General features: G+C 44.4%; 1 protein-coding gene across 1 annotated transcript in view; it reads right to left on the bottom strand.

Annotated features, from left to right (window-relative positions):
• Positions 1–19047, bottom strand: part of nlgn2b (neuroligin 2b) — a gene marked incomplete at both ends in the record, with an annotated part of 81296 nt that overhangs the window by 51911 nt on the left and 10338 nt on the right. The window contains 2 exons of the mRNA XM_083646721.1: positions 3678–3827; positions 11666–11719. Coding sequence (XP_083502847.1) covers positions 3678–3827; positions 11666–11719 — 204 coding nt within the window. The remainder of the gene's footprint in view (positions 1–3677; positions 3828–11665; positions 11720–19047) is intronic.

The raw sequence follows: 19047 nt of genomic DNA, 5'->3' as shown, positions 1-19047 counted from the left end.
TTCTCCTTGTCTCTGTGCCTCTCCATTGGCACTGGCAATGACCGTCTGGATCATGTTACCCTCTGTTAATGCTTGCTGCAATTCTTGGACCGAGTCCTAAAGTACTCCCATTTCTCTGTTTATCATTATTCTGATATGTTGAAACAGGCGTGGTGCAATAAACAAGATCAGATTACCCAACCTGGCAACCACAATGACTGACACAGATAGTCTGTATGCAAACACCTCCAAAAGATGACAGCCGCGGTAAATACTTGACTCCACTGATTTCCAGCGGCACAAAGGGCTGGATACAGAGGGCTCAGCCCACTCTCATATTAGGCCATAGAAGCACTGTGAAGCTCCAACAGAGTGGACAAACAGAATAGGCCTTCATCTAAAAACGCAGTGAAAGCCAAATGTACACAAAAGGAATTAAGTGATGTGTCGAATTTCTGAAGCAATGAATCCAATCCTAATACTGGTGGACGGGTAGAACCGGTAAAGGTTTAAAACAAAATTATAACCAAAAATAACTGAGGGTTTGGGCCGGGTTGGCAAGAAGAGGAACAAGGTGGAGTGTCTCAAATCCACCTTTATACTCAGGGTGGTCAAATCTTTTCACCAGATGATGTCCTGTATTTTAGGACCAATGTCCTTGAACATGCTGCATCTCCACCTGAACACTAGCTGCTCATTTTACCCACTGGAGGGCGACCTGAGCAAGGTTTAGTGAGATAAATAGGACACCAGGGCCCCGTTCCAATACCCATACTTCCATACTATTTAGTAGGCAAAAAAAGATTTAGTATGTCCCAATACATAGTATGTCAGATGCAGTATGCCAAGAGTACCAGGATGTTGTACTACATCAGCTCCTATTTCGGAGTATGCATCGATGCATGCTGCTTCAGCCAAACTTCCCCACAATCCTTTGCGCAGCAGGAAGTTATGTCTTCTTCTTCTTCTTCTAATGTTTTATGGCGGTTGGCAAACAACTTTTTGTGCATTACCGCCACCTACTGGAGTTACGTCGCACTGACTGAGCTGCGTGTTCATGAATGAGATAATTAACTTTAAGAAAGCCTTGAAATATGTTAAAACCAAACAAGCATGGTGTGTACCAAAACATGCATATCTTGATTCCTGTTTAGATCTCTGACTTAATGTTTTTGCTTTATTTATTTTATTTTGTTTATTTGATTGTCTGTTCCAATTTTGTAAATGTTTAGTCTGAATTTTTTGTATAATGTACTGTTTGTTACTGCCAGACTTTGTTTATTGAATAAAAAATAAAAATAAAAACTCAAATGTGGTGCTGCGGACGTCGGCGGAAGTGAGCAAGAGGTCGGAGTTCAGGAAGCTCACGTGACGACAGATGTAGTGTGTCCCAATAGTATGCATTTTGCATGCATGCTGCACACTACAATCCATACTTTGTGAGGGCAGCGGCAGTACATACTACAAGAAAGAAGTACAAGTATGGGTATTGGAACGGGGCCCGGCACATTTGTGCTCAAATGTTGAATACACCACCCTTGTTGCATTTTAGAACGTAATAGCACTAAAAGCCAGTGCTAGTGCAAGTGTTTCAGTCTTCACTCTTATTACTGCGTCATAACTCAGAAACTGAGGCAGCAGAATTATTTCTGATGTTTGACTTCATCCTCCAACTTTAAATGGTGTTCATGTGAAATCTGCAACTAGGAAATTTGGTTTTCTGATATAATTACTCAATAGCATGCAGGGTTAAGTGTCCTATTGGCCTATGGTTCTATTTTGTATTTCTGGGTTTGGGTCTTTAGGTTGTGCAGTAGAATATCTTAGAGGGCCCGTTAGATACTCACCACTCGCTTCTCCCTCTCTTGTGCATGCTGTTACTCTGCCACCACTTCCCCTTACCTATTCTCTCTCCCTATGTGCATGCTGTTACTCTGCCACCACTTCCCCTTACGTATTCTCTCTCCCTATGTGCATGCTGTTACTCTGCCACCACTTCCCCTTACGTATTCTCTCTCCCTATGTGCATGCTGTTACTCTGCCACCACTTCCCCTTACGTATTCTCTCTCCCTAATCACAAGCATGCTGTTACTCTGCCACCACTTCCCCTTACGTATTCTCTCTCCCTATGCACAAGCATGCTGTTACTCTGCCACCACTTCCCCTTACGCATTCTCTCTCCCTATGTGCATGCTGTTACTCTGCCACCACTTCCCCTTATGCATTCTCTCTCCCTATGCACAAGCATGCTGTTACTCTGCCACCACTTCCCCTTACGCATTCTCTCTCCCTATGTGCATGCTGTTACTCTGCCACCACTTCCCCTTATGCATTCTCTCTCCCTATGTGCATGCTGTTACTCTGCCACCACTTCCCCTTACGCATTCTCTCTCCCTATGCACAAGCATGTTGTTACTCTGCCACCACTTCCCCTTACGCATTCTCTCTCCCTATGTGCATGCTGTTACTCTGCCACCACTTCCCCTTACGCATTCTCTCTCCCTATGCACAAGCATGTTGTTACTCTGCCACCACTTCCCCTTACGTATTCTCTCTCCCTATGTGCATGCTGTTACTCTGCCACCACTTCCCCTTATGCATTCTCTCTCCCTATGCACACGCATCCTGTTACTCTGCCACCACTTCCCCTTACGCATTCTCTCTCCCTATGTGCATGCTGTTACTCTGCCACCACTTCCCCTTACGCATTCTCTCTCCCTATTCACAAGCATGCTGTTACTCTGCCACCACTTCCCCTTATGCATTCTCTCTCCCTATGTGCATGCTGTTACTCTGCCACCACTTCCCCTTACGCATTCTCTCTCCCTATGCACAAGCATGCTGTTACTCTGCCACCACTTCCCCTTACGCATTCTCTCTCCCTATGCACAAGCATGCTGTTACTCTGCCACCACTTCCCCTTATGCATTCTCTCTCCCTATGTGCATGCTGTTACTCTGCCACCACTTCCCCTTACGCATTCTCTCTCCCTATGCACAAGCATGCTGTTACTCTGCCACCACTTCCCCTTACGCATTCTCTCTCCCTATGTGCATGCTGTTACTCTGCCACCACTTCCCCTTATGCATTCTCTCTCCCTATGTGCATGCTGTTACTCTGCCACCACTTCCCCTTACGCATTCTCTCTCCCTATGCACACGCATGTCCACATTTGCTTCATGAATTTAACATTTAAACGACTACAGTGTGTGTGTGTGTGTGTGTGTGTGTGTGTGTGTGGCCCATAAAATATTCTTCCCCGGCCAAAGAATTTATCAGATGAAGAACTGTTCTCTGTCGAAAATTCAAAGTGCCTCTGTATATTGCCAAACAGTTGTAAATTGACATTCAAATCACTTGTGACAGTAGACTGGAGCAGGCTAGGCTAAAGGCGATATGGACTACAGGAGGCTGCAGCAGGGGAGGGCTTAATTTCCATCTTTGGGCGTTTTGTTATATTTCAACAGTGATTTATAATTTTGAAGGGGACAAAATTCATAACGCCTTTCAATTTGGAATTATTCATAGAGTATCTATTATTCATAGTGCAGGCTTTATATATGGATTGTACCACTATTTCAAAAACACACAGTGTGACAGAATGCAATTCTAACCAGTGTTATAAACGGGTCAGGGTGAAACAGCACATGCCTGTCGCAGGATGTGATCATGTCGAAGCTCGACGCGCCAAACTTACCGAGCACCCCGAGACGGTAGTTCATGGTGACCACAATGACGTTTCCATAGGCGGCGAGGACACTGGCATCAAACATGTTCCCTGAGCCCTCCATGTAGGAGCCTCCATGGATGAACAGCATCACTGGCTTCTTGCGACGGTCACGGATATCTGCATGACAGAGAGACTTTCTTTTTTAATTGCAAAAATACAGTTTGACTTTTGTGTTTATCCATGGAAAGCAAAATACGATTTCCACTTTTTTGACATTCATTCTTTTTTGGTATAAAATTCTTTATTTCCACACAAATGTGAGTTATTGTGCTGCTAGAGGGTGGCAACAGCAACAGGTAGTCCACCCTTCTACAAGTATGGCAGTTTCCAGAGTAACATTATGGGCCCCATCGTCGTACGGCGCTATCGTTTGCGCAGCCATTTGCGCACCTCTTATGCTATCTTCCCTGAGTCTTAAGCTATCTCTGCCTCCACCATCCAGTTTTGCGCTGGAATCTAAGCGCAGACACAGATGTAGGCGTGGCCCAGGCGTGTCCGTGCGCCTCTTAGCGTATCATCTGCCTCCCGCAAGTGTCATTTTGCGCTCTGGCGAAGTTACCATCGCCATGTTCCGAGCGTACACACAGGTTTGGGCGTTGCCCGTGCCAAAATAGGCGTTCCAGCGCAATGTGTTAGAAAAAAGGGCCTTGGGTGCTCTCAATTTTAACTCCACCTAATAGCAAGTCTTAGCACAAAAAACCCCACTACGCCAGGCGTACGCCTGAGCGCACACAGTTTTATCCGCGCAGTGCAGGAAATCCTCGCTTGGATACATTACGCACGCCACGATGTCACTCCCTCTCCAACACCTCGCGTGCGCACACACTCTTCCCTCCTCAGAATGCCATGTTGATTTTCAACCATCTACATTGCAGAAAAAACACACCTTGATTTAAAAATGAGAATTCGTTTGCCATGGTTTTATTAGGCTACATAATTCCCGACCATACAGGTCTGTGGTGTGAGGTAACAGTAGATTGCTTTTGAGAAAGTTGTGCCGACCAGTAGGCTATACAGTAACCCGAGTGGACAATTCTGATATAGGCTATTGAAATAGGCTAGAATTAAAATCTCACACATCCCTACCCTATTAAAGAAACAAATATTTTTAAATGTGTATGTTATAGCCTATATGAACGAAACGACTAAATACAGTAAGCGCACGATTTGGGACATGGGGATATTCACTGCGTAACTGCGCGGCAGCCCTTTGGTGTGTTTCAAATGGATCGTTCCATCAGCACCAATTTTCCAATTCTCTCCCTCTCTCTTCCCTCTCTCTTGCTCCCCTCTCACTTTTCTCTCTCTCTCACTCTGTCCTTCTGCTTGCCCACGGCACTCAGCAAGAAAGAAGCTGCTGTCACAGACGTGACGGCGGTGACGCTATGGCTTTTAAGGGGAGAGCAGTTGAAAAAAGGTAATAAACACAATATATCACAATATCGCAATATTCAATATATCGCAATACTAGCATAGAGTATGGCAATACTATTGTATTGTGGGTTACTATGGCTATTGTGGCTTTACTATGCAACTCTTTCATTAAAAAAAGATAATATAATTTCCCCTCAAAACGATCACTTCTGGCCCATATAATAGTGTGGCAGTGTGTTTATGTTGAGAGACGCTGCGGCCTGTGTGTATTTTAGTGATAGGACATTGTTTTGCTGTGTTCTGTGTTTATGTGGTTGAGCGAGGTTGTGTTTATGTGGAGAGAGAGAGCGCCGATAAACCGTTCAAACGTGGCGATTAAACGTTATTCTCTGATAGTTCCACAGCGGTTATGCTGTAAAAACACAAATAAAGACACACATACCTTCAAACCATCGAGGGATGAGCAGCAAACAGCTCAAACATTGATCAGGGAAGGAGATGTGAGCGATGTCATTGGCTGGGCCCCCACCAGCCCACGTGGACCTCTATACAATGTCTCCACTCAAAAACTTCCCGGAAAACCAAAACATTGCCACCACAGGCAGGGGGCAGTGTCGCTCGATGTAAACACCCCCCCCCCCCCCCCCCCCCCCCCCCCGCACACAAATCCAATGGGCCTTAAGTGTTGATTGATAGGGAAAACTTTTGTATGCGTGTATATATATATATATATTTTTTTTTTAATTAAATAGTTGCATAGTATACCTTTAAGTATCGTGATAATATCGTATTGTGGGGCATCTGGTGTTTCCCACCCGTATTCAAAAGACTGCATTTTAGTTGGAAACGAGTATTTCACATAATGTGTCCGTCCCATTGATTGGGCTTGTCTTCTATTCTGTTATGTTACCGTCAACTGTCCTGCGCTACGATGGTACCTATTGGATGGTTATTGCCCTCCATGTGTGCAGCAAATGGTGCAGTCAGTGTTCCTGTGCCCGCTCTGTCACATAGTCCTGGGTCTTTGTGCCCATCCCATGGTGTGTTGCTATGGTACAGTCTGTCAGCCTGCGTGGCCCCTCTCTCTCTCCACAGCCTGTGGTACGGTCGCAGTGTCTCTGCGTGGCGATAAGGCTGAGAGAGCTGCCAGTGCAGCCCAGTTAGGCCGAGCGTCTGCACTGTGCACGGCCTGTGGATCATTTGTATGAAAGCCAGACCAAGTGGAAATATAAATAACAGCCACGGCATCTGTTTACCCTGATGAGGCTTTGGGCACTCGGAGATGGTGAAAGAGACAGGGAGACAGGGTGAGGGAGAGGGAGAGCGAGGAGAGAGAGAGAGAGAGAAAGAGAGAAAATAGGGCAGCGTTAGAGCGAGGTTCATACCATTAAAAAATGATGGAACGTTGAAAATACAGCACATGAAACAGAATGTGACAAAGCAAGTCATACATTTGCAAGGTACGCTAATGAACACACAAATCCACACAGGATTCACACCGTATTCATACACACACACACACACACACACACACACACACACACACACGCTCTTGCATAGGCAGCTGCGATGTGGAGTCGCTATGGAAACTGCCTCTCGCTAATAGAACTGCACCAGCCATTCCATTGCATTGACTCACTGAATGCCTGTTGCCGTGGTAACAAATTCTACTCACGTATTTGCACACCCGCCCGCATCACCACCTGAATCTCAGGTTACACATGCACTTGGGTGCGTCACTCGCGGCCGCACACACACACACATGCACACACACACACACACACATGCACACATCCACATGCACGCACGCACGCATGCACGCACGCACGCACGCACACACACACACACACACACACACACACACACACACACTCTTAAAGACACAAATGAACATAACAAATGGCACATATGGCTGCGCAGACATGCAGCCATCTTTTATGGATCGTATTATAATACATATGTCATAAACAAATTCTCTATATATGAACCTCTCACTCCAACCCCTCTGTTCCTTTTCTTTTCCTCTCTGGTGTATTGTGAATCTCTGTTGATTTCCCACAGGAGATGTAAACATGTTCAATTATCCCAGCATTACCCAGTAGAGGGGGGTGACATCGCAGCAGGCTGTCGTCACAACGCTCACACCACAAATCAGACCATGGCAGAGAAGGTACTGTAGAATTTTGGGCACTTTAATGTGGCAGCTGCTATTTTAATATCGCCTTCACAGAAATCCTTCAAATTATGGCTTATTTGGGTAAGGGCAGTGCATTAGCCAGGTAAAGAATAATAGCCTTGGCACAGGCTTGTAAAAATATCCACCCCTAATTGGGACACTCACAATTAAGTGTCTGTGTGGGTTTGCATTCATGTAGATTCATGCATGTGGGTTGTTCTACCTCTGATATTGCGTGCAGGGATTGGAGGGGAGGGGGGTAGTCAGAGGCGTCATGCCCATTGAAAGTGAGTGGGCAACTGCCCCCTCAGATCTTTTGGGGGGAATATATATATATATATATATGGTGAAGAGAGGATTCCCATGTGCACAGCCAGTAGAAAAATCAGGTGCTGGTTGGTTGCAGGATAAACATGAAATGAAAAATTAAAGAAACCACCGCAACACTGAAAATGACTTACTGATATTTATTTGTGAACAACGCGTTTCGCGTACAGCTTCATCAGGTTCACAGAGAATGTGGGTGCCAATGGCATTCTCTGTGAACCTGATGAAGCTGTACGCGAAACGCGTTGTTCACAAATAAATATCAGTAAGTCATTTTCAGTGTTGCGGTGGTTTCTTTAATTTTTCATATATATATATATATATATATATATATATATATATATATATATATATATATATATATATATGTATGTATGTGTGTATATATATATATATTTCCCTTCTTCTTCTTCTTTTTTTGCAAAATTCATGCCAGTCATTGGTAGTAGTGCATCGATCCAGCTAAAGTTAGCATTGTAATGTTAGCCATCCCTCATGTAGAGCTGTTACCACCACTATCACAGGTTATACTGTAGTTAGCAAAACACTGAATTCCATTTGATGTCTCCGTCAAGATGCAGTTCTCTAAAATAATTAGCATTGTGGATATAGTCTTTTTATGCAAATAACATTTTGGGTGAAGCAAGATTTATCTATATTTCAATAAAAGTGGCAGCAGTGTAGAAGCTAGTGTAGAAGTGAGTGATTAAGCTAATAACCATAACAGCACAAATAATTTACAAAACTCTCTAAATAAGTATACAGTATTTCCCTAATGAGAAAAGGAGCGAATATTGATGGTTAAAACTGAATAATGACATCACAACTGTCTAATCCTAATGTTAAAGGTCCCATTCCGTGCAAAATCTGTTTTTACTTGTAAATGCATATATACTGCTGTCATCCCTCCCTATAATGAGTGGTCACAACCTCAGAACTGCCAGAGTTGGAATTGTCCCTATCCAGCTTCCCCCTGCAGTCTCCTTCAAGCCACGCCCCTTACACTCTGTTCCCCCAGACGGGTTAATGTGATGTCACTTGGGTCCTTAAGCATACTGCGCGCGGTCTCTCTCACACAAGCTACCTGCACCATTTTGTCTATAGCCACAAAATTAACACTTCTAGCTAGAGCGACGCCAACTGTACGTGATCCAGCAACTGCGGAGGTGCATTCGGTAAGTCTAGGCATTTTGAGATGTCCTCTTTAGCGTAGCAACCGTTAAGTTAGCGATAGCTCGTTGCTAACGTTAGTTGTGGACACAACCTAGCGTGCTGGTCCACGGACGCTAATCTGATTGGCCTGGGAGCCTGGGGCGGGCTCTCCCTCAGCGGCCAATGGGAACTGTTAGTTCTGAATATATTATAGAAACAGACCATTCTTGGGAAGCGACGAGATGAGGAAGTGACAACTCCGTCAGAACGAACGGGGTTGCTATATTTTCGACAAATTAATCCAGAATCATGTTTTATGGACCAGAGACACACGTTTTTAAGAGGTTACAGCTGCACGAATTGGGACCTTTAATTTAAAATTAGATATTGCTCTAAATCTGGCTTCCAACGGCCAACATTTTAGAAAAACAGAAAAAAATTGCCCGCGACCTCTGTCATGTCTTCGGGTGGGAAGCCATTGGGGTATGAGTCCTGGTCGCTGCACTAGCGCCTCCTCTGGACAGTCAAGGTGCCTGAGAGGGGAACTGGGGGAAATAGCATGATCCTCCCACATGCTACGTCCTGTGTCCTGCCGGTGAAATGTCTCGCTGTCAGGTGAAAATAACTGGCTGGCGACTGCACATGTATCGGAGGAAGCATGTGCTAGTCCACGGCTCTCCCCACATCGGCAGAGCAACGAGGGGGAATTGCAGTCCCCCCCCCCCCCCCCCATTGAATTTTGGATGGTTTACAGTACACTGACTTCAAGGCGGTTGAAATTATTTTTCGGGATGGTTCCGGGGCGGCAATGTCATTCTGCTGCTGCTGTTGTTTTGGTAAAACTAATGCAAAAGTAGTGTAATAAGTAACGAGTTACTCTACACATAAAGTAATATTGTAAAGTAACTTATTACTTTCAAATGAAAGTAACTAGTAATATGTAGTGTATTACATTTTGAAAGTAACTTGCCCAACACTGCTCCCCCCCAGCCCAAATCCAAGGCCTATATGGCCAACAAGGACCTCACTGTCCGGCTTGTCTGCCTCCAAAACACTGGCACATTATTCACTCCTCTCTTTTCCACTGAAACCTGATACGCCCCTCCTTCACATCTACCACCTCCTGCCCCCATTGTCAATGTCTCACCTCTCACTACTCTCTGCTTTTCCCTTCCTCTGTTCCTCCTTTATGCATTACCTCAGCTGATGGAGGTTATGTGTTTGTTTGTCTGTTAGCAGATACTGTATGCTATGAATGGATTTGTATGAAACTTTGTGGGAAATCATCATTGATTAACTTTTCACACCAACTGGCCAAAGGGGGTGTGGTGGTAGGTGTGGCCTCTCACTAAAAGGCATATCACTTCTGAATGGATTGACATAACGCCATCAAACATTGTGACCTATCAGCAGAACAGAAAAGGCAAACCCCCCATCATTGGCCCAATCAAACAACATGGGGCGCTGGAGACTGGAGAGCTAATTTCCAGTTTAGACATAACACCCTGCAATTTTTTCCAAAACTTGGTCCATTGAAAAGACATAGAGGTGATTGGCGCTGTGGTGTTGTGATAATGGGTTAAAAGACAAACAAGTGGATATAATTTAAACTGGCATATCTCATGTCCCATTTCAGTTCCATTGATGAAAATGTGTGCTTATGTGTAACAAGTTGATCATGTGGTATTAACTTTGGGTGATATCCGACATGTATTCTGGAACCTGTGCCCAATCCATACCTGAGCAATTACTGTAAATGAGAAATTCAGCACTGCCCGAGCCCTTCTGATCAAGTCAAGATATCATCAGATGTCGGTATAAATGTCAAGCTCTACCAGTCGCCTACTCACCCACCCTCTCACTCTCTCTTCCTCTACATCTCTCTCACTTTCAAAGCTCTATAAATGTCATTTCATCACGGACTTGTCTTCATTATGACTATTTTTTGCCTTCTCTCCCCCTCATTGCCCTCCGCTGTGCTCTCGCATTGCTCTGCTCTCTCTTCTCTTTCATCTTTATTCTATCATTCTGTTCCTCTCCTCAACAATCCTGCGTGAATCCTTCCTTCTGTTTTCACCGTTAAGAAACCGCACAATTGGATTAGCTACATCTGTCTCTTTTTAAACCATAGCAATTAGAGACGCAAGGATGGAATTCAATACCAAATAGCACAGAGGGAGACCAAAGGAGAAGAACACACTTGCACACACATTGACAGATGAGTGCATGTGAACCCAGCTACAACAGAGATGCACAGGCACGGTGCTCGAGCACACGTGCACAAATAGAATGTATATGTGAACGCACATCCACTCACGCACAGAAACACACGCACACACTATCTGTCAAAATCGAACAGAATTTGGCTGCATCGGCAAATGGTAATGACAGTAACTCCTTCTGGCGGTTGTAAATTTCAAAATCTATAGCAACGGCAGAAAAATGCAGAAATCCTCCAATGACTTTTGTACAAGAATAAAAATGCAAGTAAGAAGAGGGAATATTGATTTCCAGTGCTGCACCACAGAGAAGAGTCAGAACATCAGCATGTGGTTGATCAACCTCATAGCATCCAAGAATGGAAAGTCAATTAGCTGCCCACAAATGCAGGCCCCTTAAAAAGTAGCTTTTGTGACGCGGGGAATGTTTTATATGTGGATATTAGTGTGTTAGTGTGTATGTGAGAAGAAGTAGAGAGAGAGGGATCTGTGTGAGGAGAGGTAGATAGGAATGCTAATAAGGCCAGGGGAGAATGCTGAATGTGCATCTATTTACTGCTTTATTTTTCTGTATGCGGACCTGAAAGACAATGTAATGGGTGAGCACAATGATGAGCCTATCATGAGTATTGATACAGACATAAATATAGCAATCCACAAGAGTTTGAAAAATACAAAAAGAGGGGAAAAACATGCAATTAAAATACCTTCATCCCTCGGTCTGTTCATTGTAGACTCATCTTGTTTTTTTGTGAGTGGACCTGAGGTTAAAAAGAGGGGTGAGGGGAGACAAAAGACAAAATTCAAAAAGATTGCATTTGCAGAAAAAAGGAAAAAGCAGGGCAAAAAAGGGTGAAAGTCGTAAGAAATAATTGCTCTCTCACTTTCAAACGACTGTGTGCAGCTCAAAACAAAATCTTAATAAGGATTAGGCAGCACATCCTGAAAAGACAGCCTAAACTCGTCCGTTTTGCTGATAAGGATCTAGTCACGGACTGCCTTGTAAATGACCCCAGAGGGCACTTCTCTTCAACCCTCTTCCCAATCATTCCCGACAGATTGGTGCTTTGTAAATAAAAATCAATGAGAAGAATCAAGACATCACTCTTTTTGGTCAGAAAAAGGAAAGGAATGCCAAGATACTGTGTAGCCTGTTCCAACTCAGGAGTCAGGACAGCTTTGCAGCCCTCAGGCGATAGGCCCTCAATGACAGGTCCAGAGGGACTGGACTGTCAAAACACATACACAAACACATACACATACAGTACACACAAACACATTCAGGGTCACCAGGGTGACCAGCAGGGCTGTAGTGGGGGGTAAATGCATGTAAACGGGGTTTACGTACGTTGTATGTTTTTCAATACAACATAGCATTTACTCACCTTTATATGGTCCATACACTTGTTATTGTGCCATTTTTAATCGCGGACGTCCTCGGCTGTAGTGGTCTAATTTGTAAAGCTAGAGTGAAGCTACTGGTATGATATGAAACTGGAACAGTGCCTCTCAACTGGTCTAGCCTCACGGCCCACATTTTTCCTTTCCTCAGTCGCAACACAAATTTCAGATTTTTTTTTAGGCCTACCAGTATTGTGGTTTTTAAACGAGTGTAAACTGGTGATGCCAGTTCTTCCTTTGACAAAATTTTGCCTAATTTTGGAGCATTATTTGGCCGCCTTCCTGACGACCTAGGATGAGATGAGGTACCAATGGATGCCTTAGGCTTAGGTCTTCCATTATCTTCTCTGTCTTTAAAAATGAGCCCACTAAAGCCTCTGAGAGACGATAATGTCAGCCGCAGACCCTGGCGTCGTCAAGGAGTAGAAGTGTATTTTTTTCATGCGCACATGCGCGACCCACTCAAAACAGCCCCACGACCCCCTTTTGGGTTGTGACCCACCAGTTGAGAACCACTGAACTAGAAGACCTAAGTGCCAATAGATGCCTTAGGTCCTAAGGTATCTATTAGCACCAAGCATGTCATGCTAGCTTGTAGGGAAGGGGGCGGGGTTAAATAATGCTCCAAACTCAGGGCTACATTTTGGCGAGGGAAAAACTCGCATGGCCATTTTCAAAAGGGGTCCCTTGACCTCTCATCACCTCAAGATATCTGAATGAGAATGGGTTCTATGGGTACCATCTTAAAAACAGACGGTTGGCTCTCGCAATTTTCAAATGCTTCTGTATGTCGAGCATGTTAAACTTGGTCAAAACGGAAAGGGAAACTCAGGGAAAATAATGAGGCGGTTGAGGATAAGTGGAGATCGGCAACTCCACTACTGATCATTTAGACGCGTTACAAAACTCAAAACACACACTGGGAAATAACGTGACATAAAAGAAAGAGAGAACGGGGACTGTCTGGCTCCTCTTCTGCGTTGATTTCATGAGAGACCAATCACCCTTTTCCGGGCTCATTAAATACCAGCCCTTTATGTCATTTCTTGAGCCAACACCCTTTCTCTCAATGACAGCCATCAAAAATATAAACAGATATATAATACATATAAACAATCATAACGTCCTATCTGAGAGGGAGAGTAGCGAACTGTCACAGTGATGATAGGGGGTAGTGATGCGCGGGCCGCAGTTATAGCCACGCTGACCGCGGATATCCCGCCCCGCGGTCAGTGTGGCGGCGGATCATAAAAATAAACATTCTGATTAATAGCGGATGGGTTGCGGGCGGGTGAAACGATGTATCATTAATGAGGAAAAAAAATATTAATTACGTTCTCTAGTCTATGAACATATTTTAAGGTTCATTTTTCATCAGGCACATTCTTAGCCGCCTATTGTAGGATCCCCCAACGGACCCAAGGCCACAGTGGTAAACAATAGCCATGCGCTAGGCTCCTCTTTTGATCCATATATGGTCAATGATGTCACCTCAAACAGGAGTCTCCGCTGAAGACGTGTTTGAAGAGAAGATGCGTTTGTATTTTTCCATACAATGAGGCAATCCAGTAAACTAAACTCAAAGCTATAGCGTTAGCCGAGTAAGCTACTCGGCTAACGCAAGTGGTGGACTGGACATAATACACCATGGAAGTTTATTTGGAGTTTATCACACCGACGGCAGCAGAAACCGTACGTTCGCTCCTTTTATAGCATTGTGAAATGTCGGGTGCACGGCAGGCGCGGGTCTATAATAGTAGTATATAATTTGCGCAGATTTATGGCGGGCGGATGGTTCATGCATCCACGCGGATGTGGATGGCATAAAAGCTCATCCGCGCATCTCTAATAGGGGGATATCCCAGATGTCACCTCTCGTATCACTCTAATCACCTGCCTCGGTTCAAACTCCCTCCGGTATGAAGCGTTTTTTTCCCCAACTTCCTTTGTCCATGTTTTGTGGGCGTGAATTACAGACTGTCTAAGCTGCATTCGCAGAGTGTAAAAGAGACAGCCTGGCTTGAGAGACTAATGGGTACCCAAACTGGAGAATGTTAGAAGCGATGATGATGATGATGATGACTATGATGATGATGATGCTAAAATAATATATTTATAGGGATATAATTTGGCACGAATCATATCGCAGACATTTTATAGTTAACGCACTTTTGTTTCTTTTTACCAATACAGCCCTTGTGAGCAGGCACACACATCATACACAAACATATGATTGAGCTTGAGAAGTCAGTGTGAGTGCAGATTCTCCTATCCCATTTGCAGCTGGAAGCAGCGAGGTGCTGTTTTGGATATTTTATACTGCCCGCAAAGGCTTGTGACAGGATTCCCCTCACCAAGGTCAAAGAGGGGCCCCGCATTAAGCTTTAATGGTAACGTCAGTTAAACGCTCCATAGGGCACAGCCAATAACAACCATTTATTGCAGTGACCAACCAATGCCCTGGTGCGCCAACCTCTGTAAACCTTACTGATAAGGATCCCATTAATTTAGCTTCCATGTGGTATTCTGCCTTCTCGAAAGGTCATTATGCTTGACTAACACACACACACACACACACAGAGTATAAAAGACCTATTGGTTTGTGGACTCCTGTTTTGAAGCCCCTGTCCAGCATTTGAGGCCGCTGCCATTTTTTCTTCCCCCCCCCCGCCCCCTTTTGATGTTGTCGGAAGTGACGTATTTGTAGTCATATTTGGATGTGAGGGGGTTTCCCGTGGAGCCACAGTGTCGCCTGCTATTGGTCCATGATCGGCGAACTGCACAATCACTGGACAGGCGACCTGTCAATCACGCCCCAAACAGTGTTTTTTATCATCTACTATAAACAGGCACGTTATATAAAAATTCAGTACAGTTGGCATGAAAGCTGGAATTAGCTATAGAGCCCAAAACCGTTTTTTGAGCCAGGCGGTAAGAGCCAGCCTCAAGTGGCCATTGGAGGAACTGCAGGCTTTAGTCCTTCCGCATTGGAGCTGGCCCCAAGATACAGACACACACAAAACATACATATCGTACATTACACATAGCATGTTAACATGTGCCTCTCTCATCTGCTGCTGCATCTATGAACATACACATACACGTGTAGCCTCCCATTTGAACTCAAACTCTGTTGCGTTGGCAAGGGTCTTATCACTCTGCCTAATGACATGTCTGTTTCTCAAACTCTAGCACCCTCATAGTGCACTAATGACATGTCTGTTTCTCAAACTGTAGCACCCTCATAGTGCACTAATGACATGTCTGTTTCTCAAACTCTAGCACCCTCATAGTGCACTAATGACATGTCTGTTTCTCAAACTCTAGCACCGTCATAGTGCACTAATGACATGTCTGTTTCTCAAACTCTAGCACCCTCATAGTGCACTAATGACATGTCTGTTTCTCAAACTCTAGCACCGTCATAGTGCACTAATGACATGTCTGTTTCTCAAACTCTAGCACCGTCATAGTGCACTAATGACATGTCTGTTTCTCAAACTCTAGCACCGTCATAGTGCACTAATGACATGTCTGTTTCTCAAACTCTAGCACCGTCATAGTGCACTAATGACATAATACTGTTGTCACGGTGCTTAAAATGCTTTGAATCTATTAACAACGTGGACACAAAGCACTGCCTAAATGGCGGATGCTACATCGGATCCCCCCATGCCTCTATTCAGGGGTGTCAAACTCATTTTAGTCCAGGGTCCACATGCGACCCAATTTGGTGTCAAGTGGGCCAGTCAAAAAAAAAATCAATAATCAATAATAACAATAATTAATGATAAAATCTCAAAATGTTCCCCCTTATCTTAGTGTAAAGAATTACAGGTACAACCCTACAACACCTAGGATTATCTCAGATACCATCAAGCACATTATCTACTGTCTGTACTGTGCATTACAATCAGGGGTGTAGTGGAGGGTAAATGCAAGTAAACACAATTTACCCACCCATTTGAAATGAGGCAGTTTACTCACCTATTTTCAGATCAACTGTATCAATCAATGAGGGCAAACAAGGTGGGTCAACTACTCACCTTGGATAGTTTACCCACCTCTGTAATTATCACTACACCCCTGATTACAATTGATGACAACTGTACAATTCTCTATAGTCAAGCAAAGGTAATGAAAATAGCTGACTATTTAGTGATTAAAGCAGCTACGAGCAAGACTTTCGATTGTTATTAAACAGTATAATTATAATATTGATGCATCACATCTTACCTATAATAGTAGCTGAGACCAAAGCCGTGTGAATCGGAGATTGCTCTCTTGATTATAGAGTCTGTGTCTGTCTACGGGCGGGCCGGATAAACCCGGAAGTGAAACAAAACGGTTTACGGCAGCTGCCTGCCTTCAACCGTTTCGCTCTGCCTAGCAACAGACCATAAACACGGAGAACGCCATGCAGGGACTTGCTACTCTCGCGAACATCTCTCGTTATATTCTAACAGTTTGTTTTGAAGTTATTTTGTTATTTTGTGGTTATGGCCGAAGTGGCTGCGGCAAACCGTTTCATTTCACTTCCTGATCTGCCCCGGCCGCAGAGAGACTAATCGTCAAGACAACACTGGCCGATTCACTCGGGGTTCAAGCGAGACTACTCGGCGTTGGTCTCGTCTACTATTAGAGGTAAGATGTGATGCATTGATATTAAATTTAGACTGTTTAATAACAATCGAAAATCTTGCTCGTAGCTGCTTTAATACAGATAACATGATTTAAAGCAGGAGTAAACCCCAAAACACTTTTTTTCAGCTTTTAACCAATACAGTATATATACAGTATGACTTTTGGGGTGGTGTGTGAAGGATTCTGGTCAAAATTTCCACATTTGAGACCAAACTGTTACCATTGTACCATTTGTATAATTTTCAGCCGCATAAGTGCCCTCTATGGGTCCAAACCTGCTTTTTTTTGTGCCCTCAAATGAATGGGCGATTTGGTACATCATTAGGTCACGGTGGTATTTGCGCGTGCCCCACTCATGTGACCACCCCCCCCCCCCCCCACCCCCCCCATGTGATTATTACTGTAGTTTACGCGGCGCGAGCCCTTTAAGAGCAATGCATCATGGTGTAATCGCCTACTGTGGCTAATGTTAGCGGCTAGCTAGTTATGTTACATGGCAGTAAAATGCCACTGAATGACCAAATTGATATAACTTTTAACCATTTCGAGTAACACTGTTTCCATACGGATCACCAGCGTTAGTTTGTTGTTTATAACGTGGCTATATTTATCGTTCTCCATCTCTGATACACTGAAAATACTGGGAGGCGGGCCATAGCGTCTCTGTCGATGATTTGATTTGACAGTTCTGGGCACTGGCGTTGGCGTTGGCCAATCCTGGCACGTTCCACCCCCAAATCGATTGTGTTCTGGCGCAAAGCGAGTGGCTTCCAGGACGAAACAGTCTCGAGCCAACTACGTTATGTTTAGAGCAGCACAGTAAATACAATATTCCTGGAATGCGAGTTTAACTAAACAGTTACCCAAGTTATGATAGTTTATTCTGCCAGGGTACAGAAGGGAGTATAGGCGGCCATCTTGCCTGCAGAGTTTTCAAATCAAGCAGCATGCCGTTCAGCCAGAAATCTGGGGGTTTAGTCCTGCTTTAATATTTAACTTGCTCCTGAAACCTACCTCTTCACAAGTGCATCACATTGGATTGAAGGACTTAGTGCAATGTTCACACTTTGCAAAGTCATCCTTTGGGCCGGATTGGACCCTTTTGGGGGCCGGATCTGGCCCCCGGGGCCGCATGTCTGACACCCCTGCTCTATATGAATATGGTTTACTGATATAAAATGTTTATCTCCCTTTTAAACGGGAAATGATCATTGCTGAGTAGATTTGCTGCATCCTCCCAGTACCCCCAAGCTCCTGTGGGCCTGTTCCAGTAAGGGCCTCCTGGTTGAGTGGTAGATGGTAGCTGGTGGTGGGCTGGGTCGGTAGAACGGGGCAGACAGGTAGACAGGCCAGTAATGGATAGAAAGGTACATTAGCCTAGTCAGCACACTTCCAAACCACTTAGCACCACTCTAAAACCACACCTCACTGCTTAATGGAGACCACTCTGATTTCATACTAATGCCCAATAAAGAGTTGGAGCTGTACTCCAATGAAACAGATACTGTCTCTCCTTTGTAATGGACCGCCAGACTTCCGCTTGAGGCCCTACATGGGCGTTGCACTGGTTACGTGAGAGGAGGCTAAATCTGAGATGACAACTGGAGGTTCTGTTGGCTTTGATCTATGCAGACACTAATAGAGTAAATCATACTCTTATTACTGTAGACAAAGGTCAGCATTGCTATGGCCTAGCCTGAGCTAGATCATCTGTTGGTTTTGGGACATCTGTAGAAGAAACGGAGGAAAAGAAAACGCTTAGTGATCTGAAGAATGCACCAAAGACTAGCATCCAAATAAATGATCATGGGAATGTCTAGGCCCTAAAACCTTCAGATTTACTGTAAGTTAAATAGGGTCAAATCTTATCAACCTGCTCTCAACACCCCTTCCGCGATGCCCTCTCAAATCAAATAATACAGAGAGTTTGGCACTATGCAAGAGGTAGGATGCAGCCAAAGCAGAGGAGCCTACACACACTTTTCCGGGTCAAAAAAAGCATCATGCAAATCTAGCGCAGCTTGTCGACACTGCTGTTTCACGC

This window comes from Poromitra crassiceps, assembly GCF_964638095.1.
Source record: "Poromitra crassiceps genome assembly, chromosome: 1".
In the NCBI taxonomy this organism is placed as follows: domain Eukaryota; kingdom Metazoa; phylum Chordata; class Actinopteri; order Beryciformes; family Melamphaidae; genus Poromitra; species Poromitra crassiceps.
The sequence above is the reverse complement of the archived record's forward strand: the minus strand, read 5'-3'. Positions and strand labels throughout refer to the sequence as shown.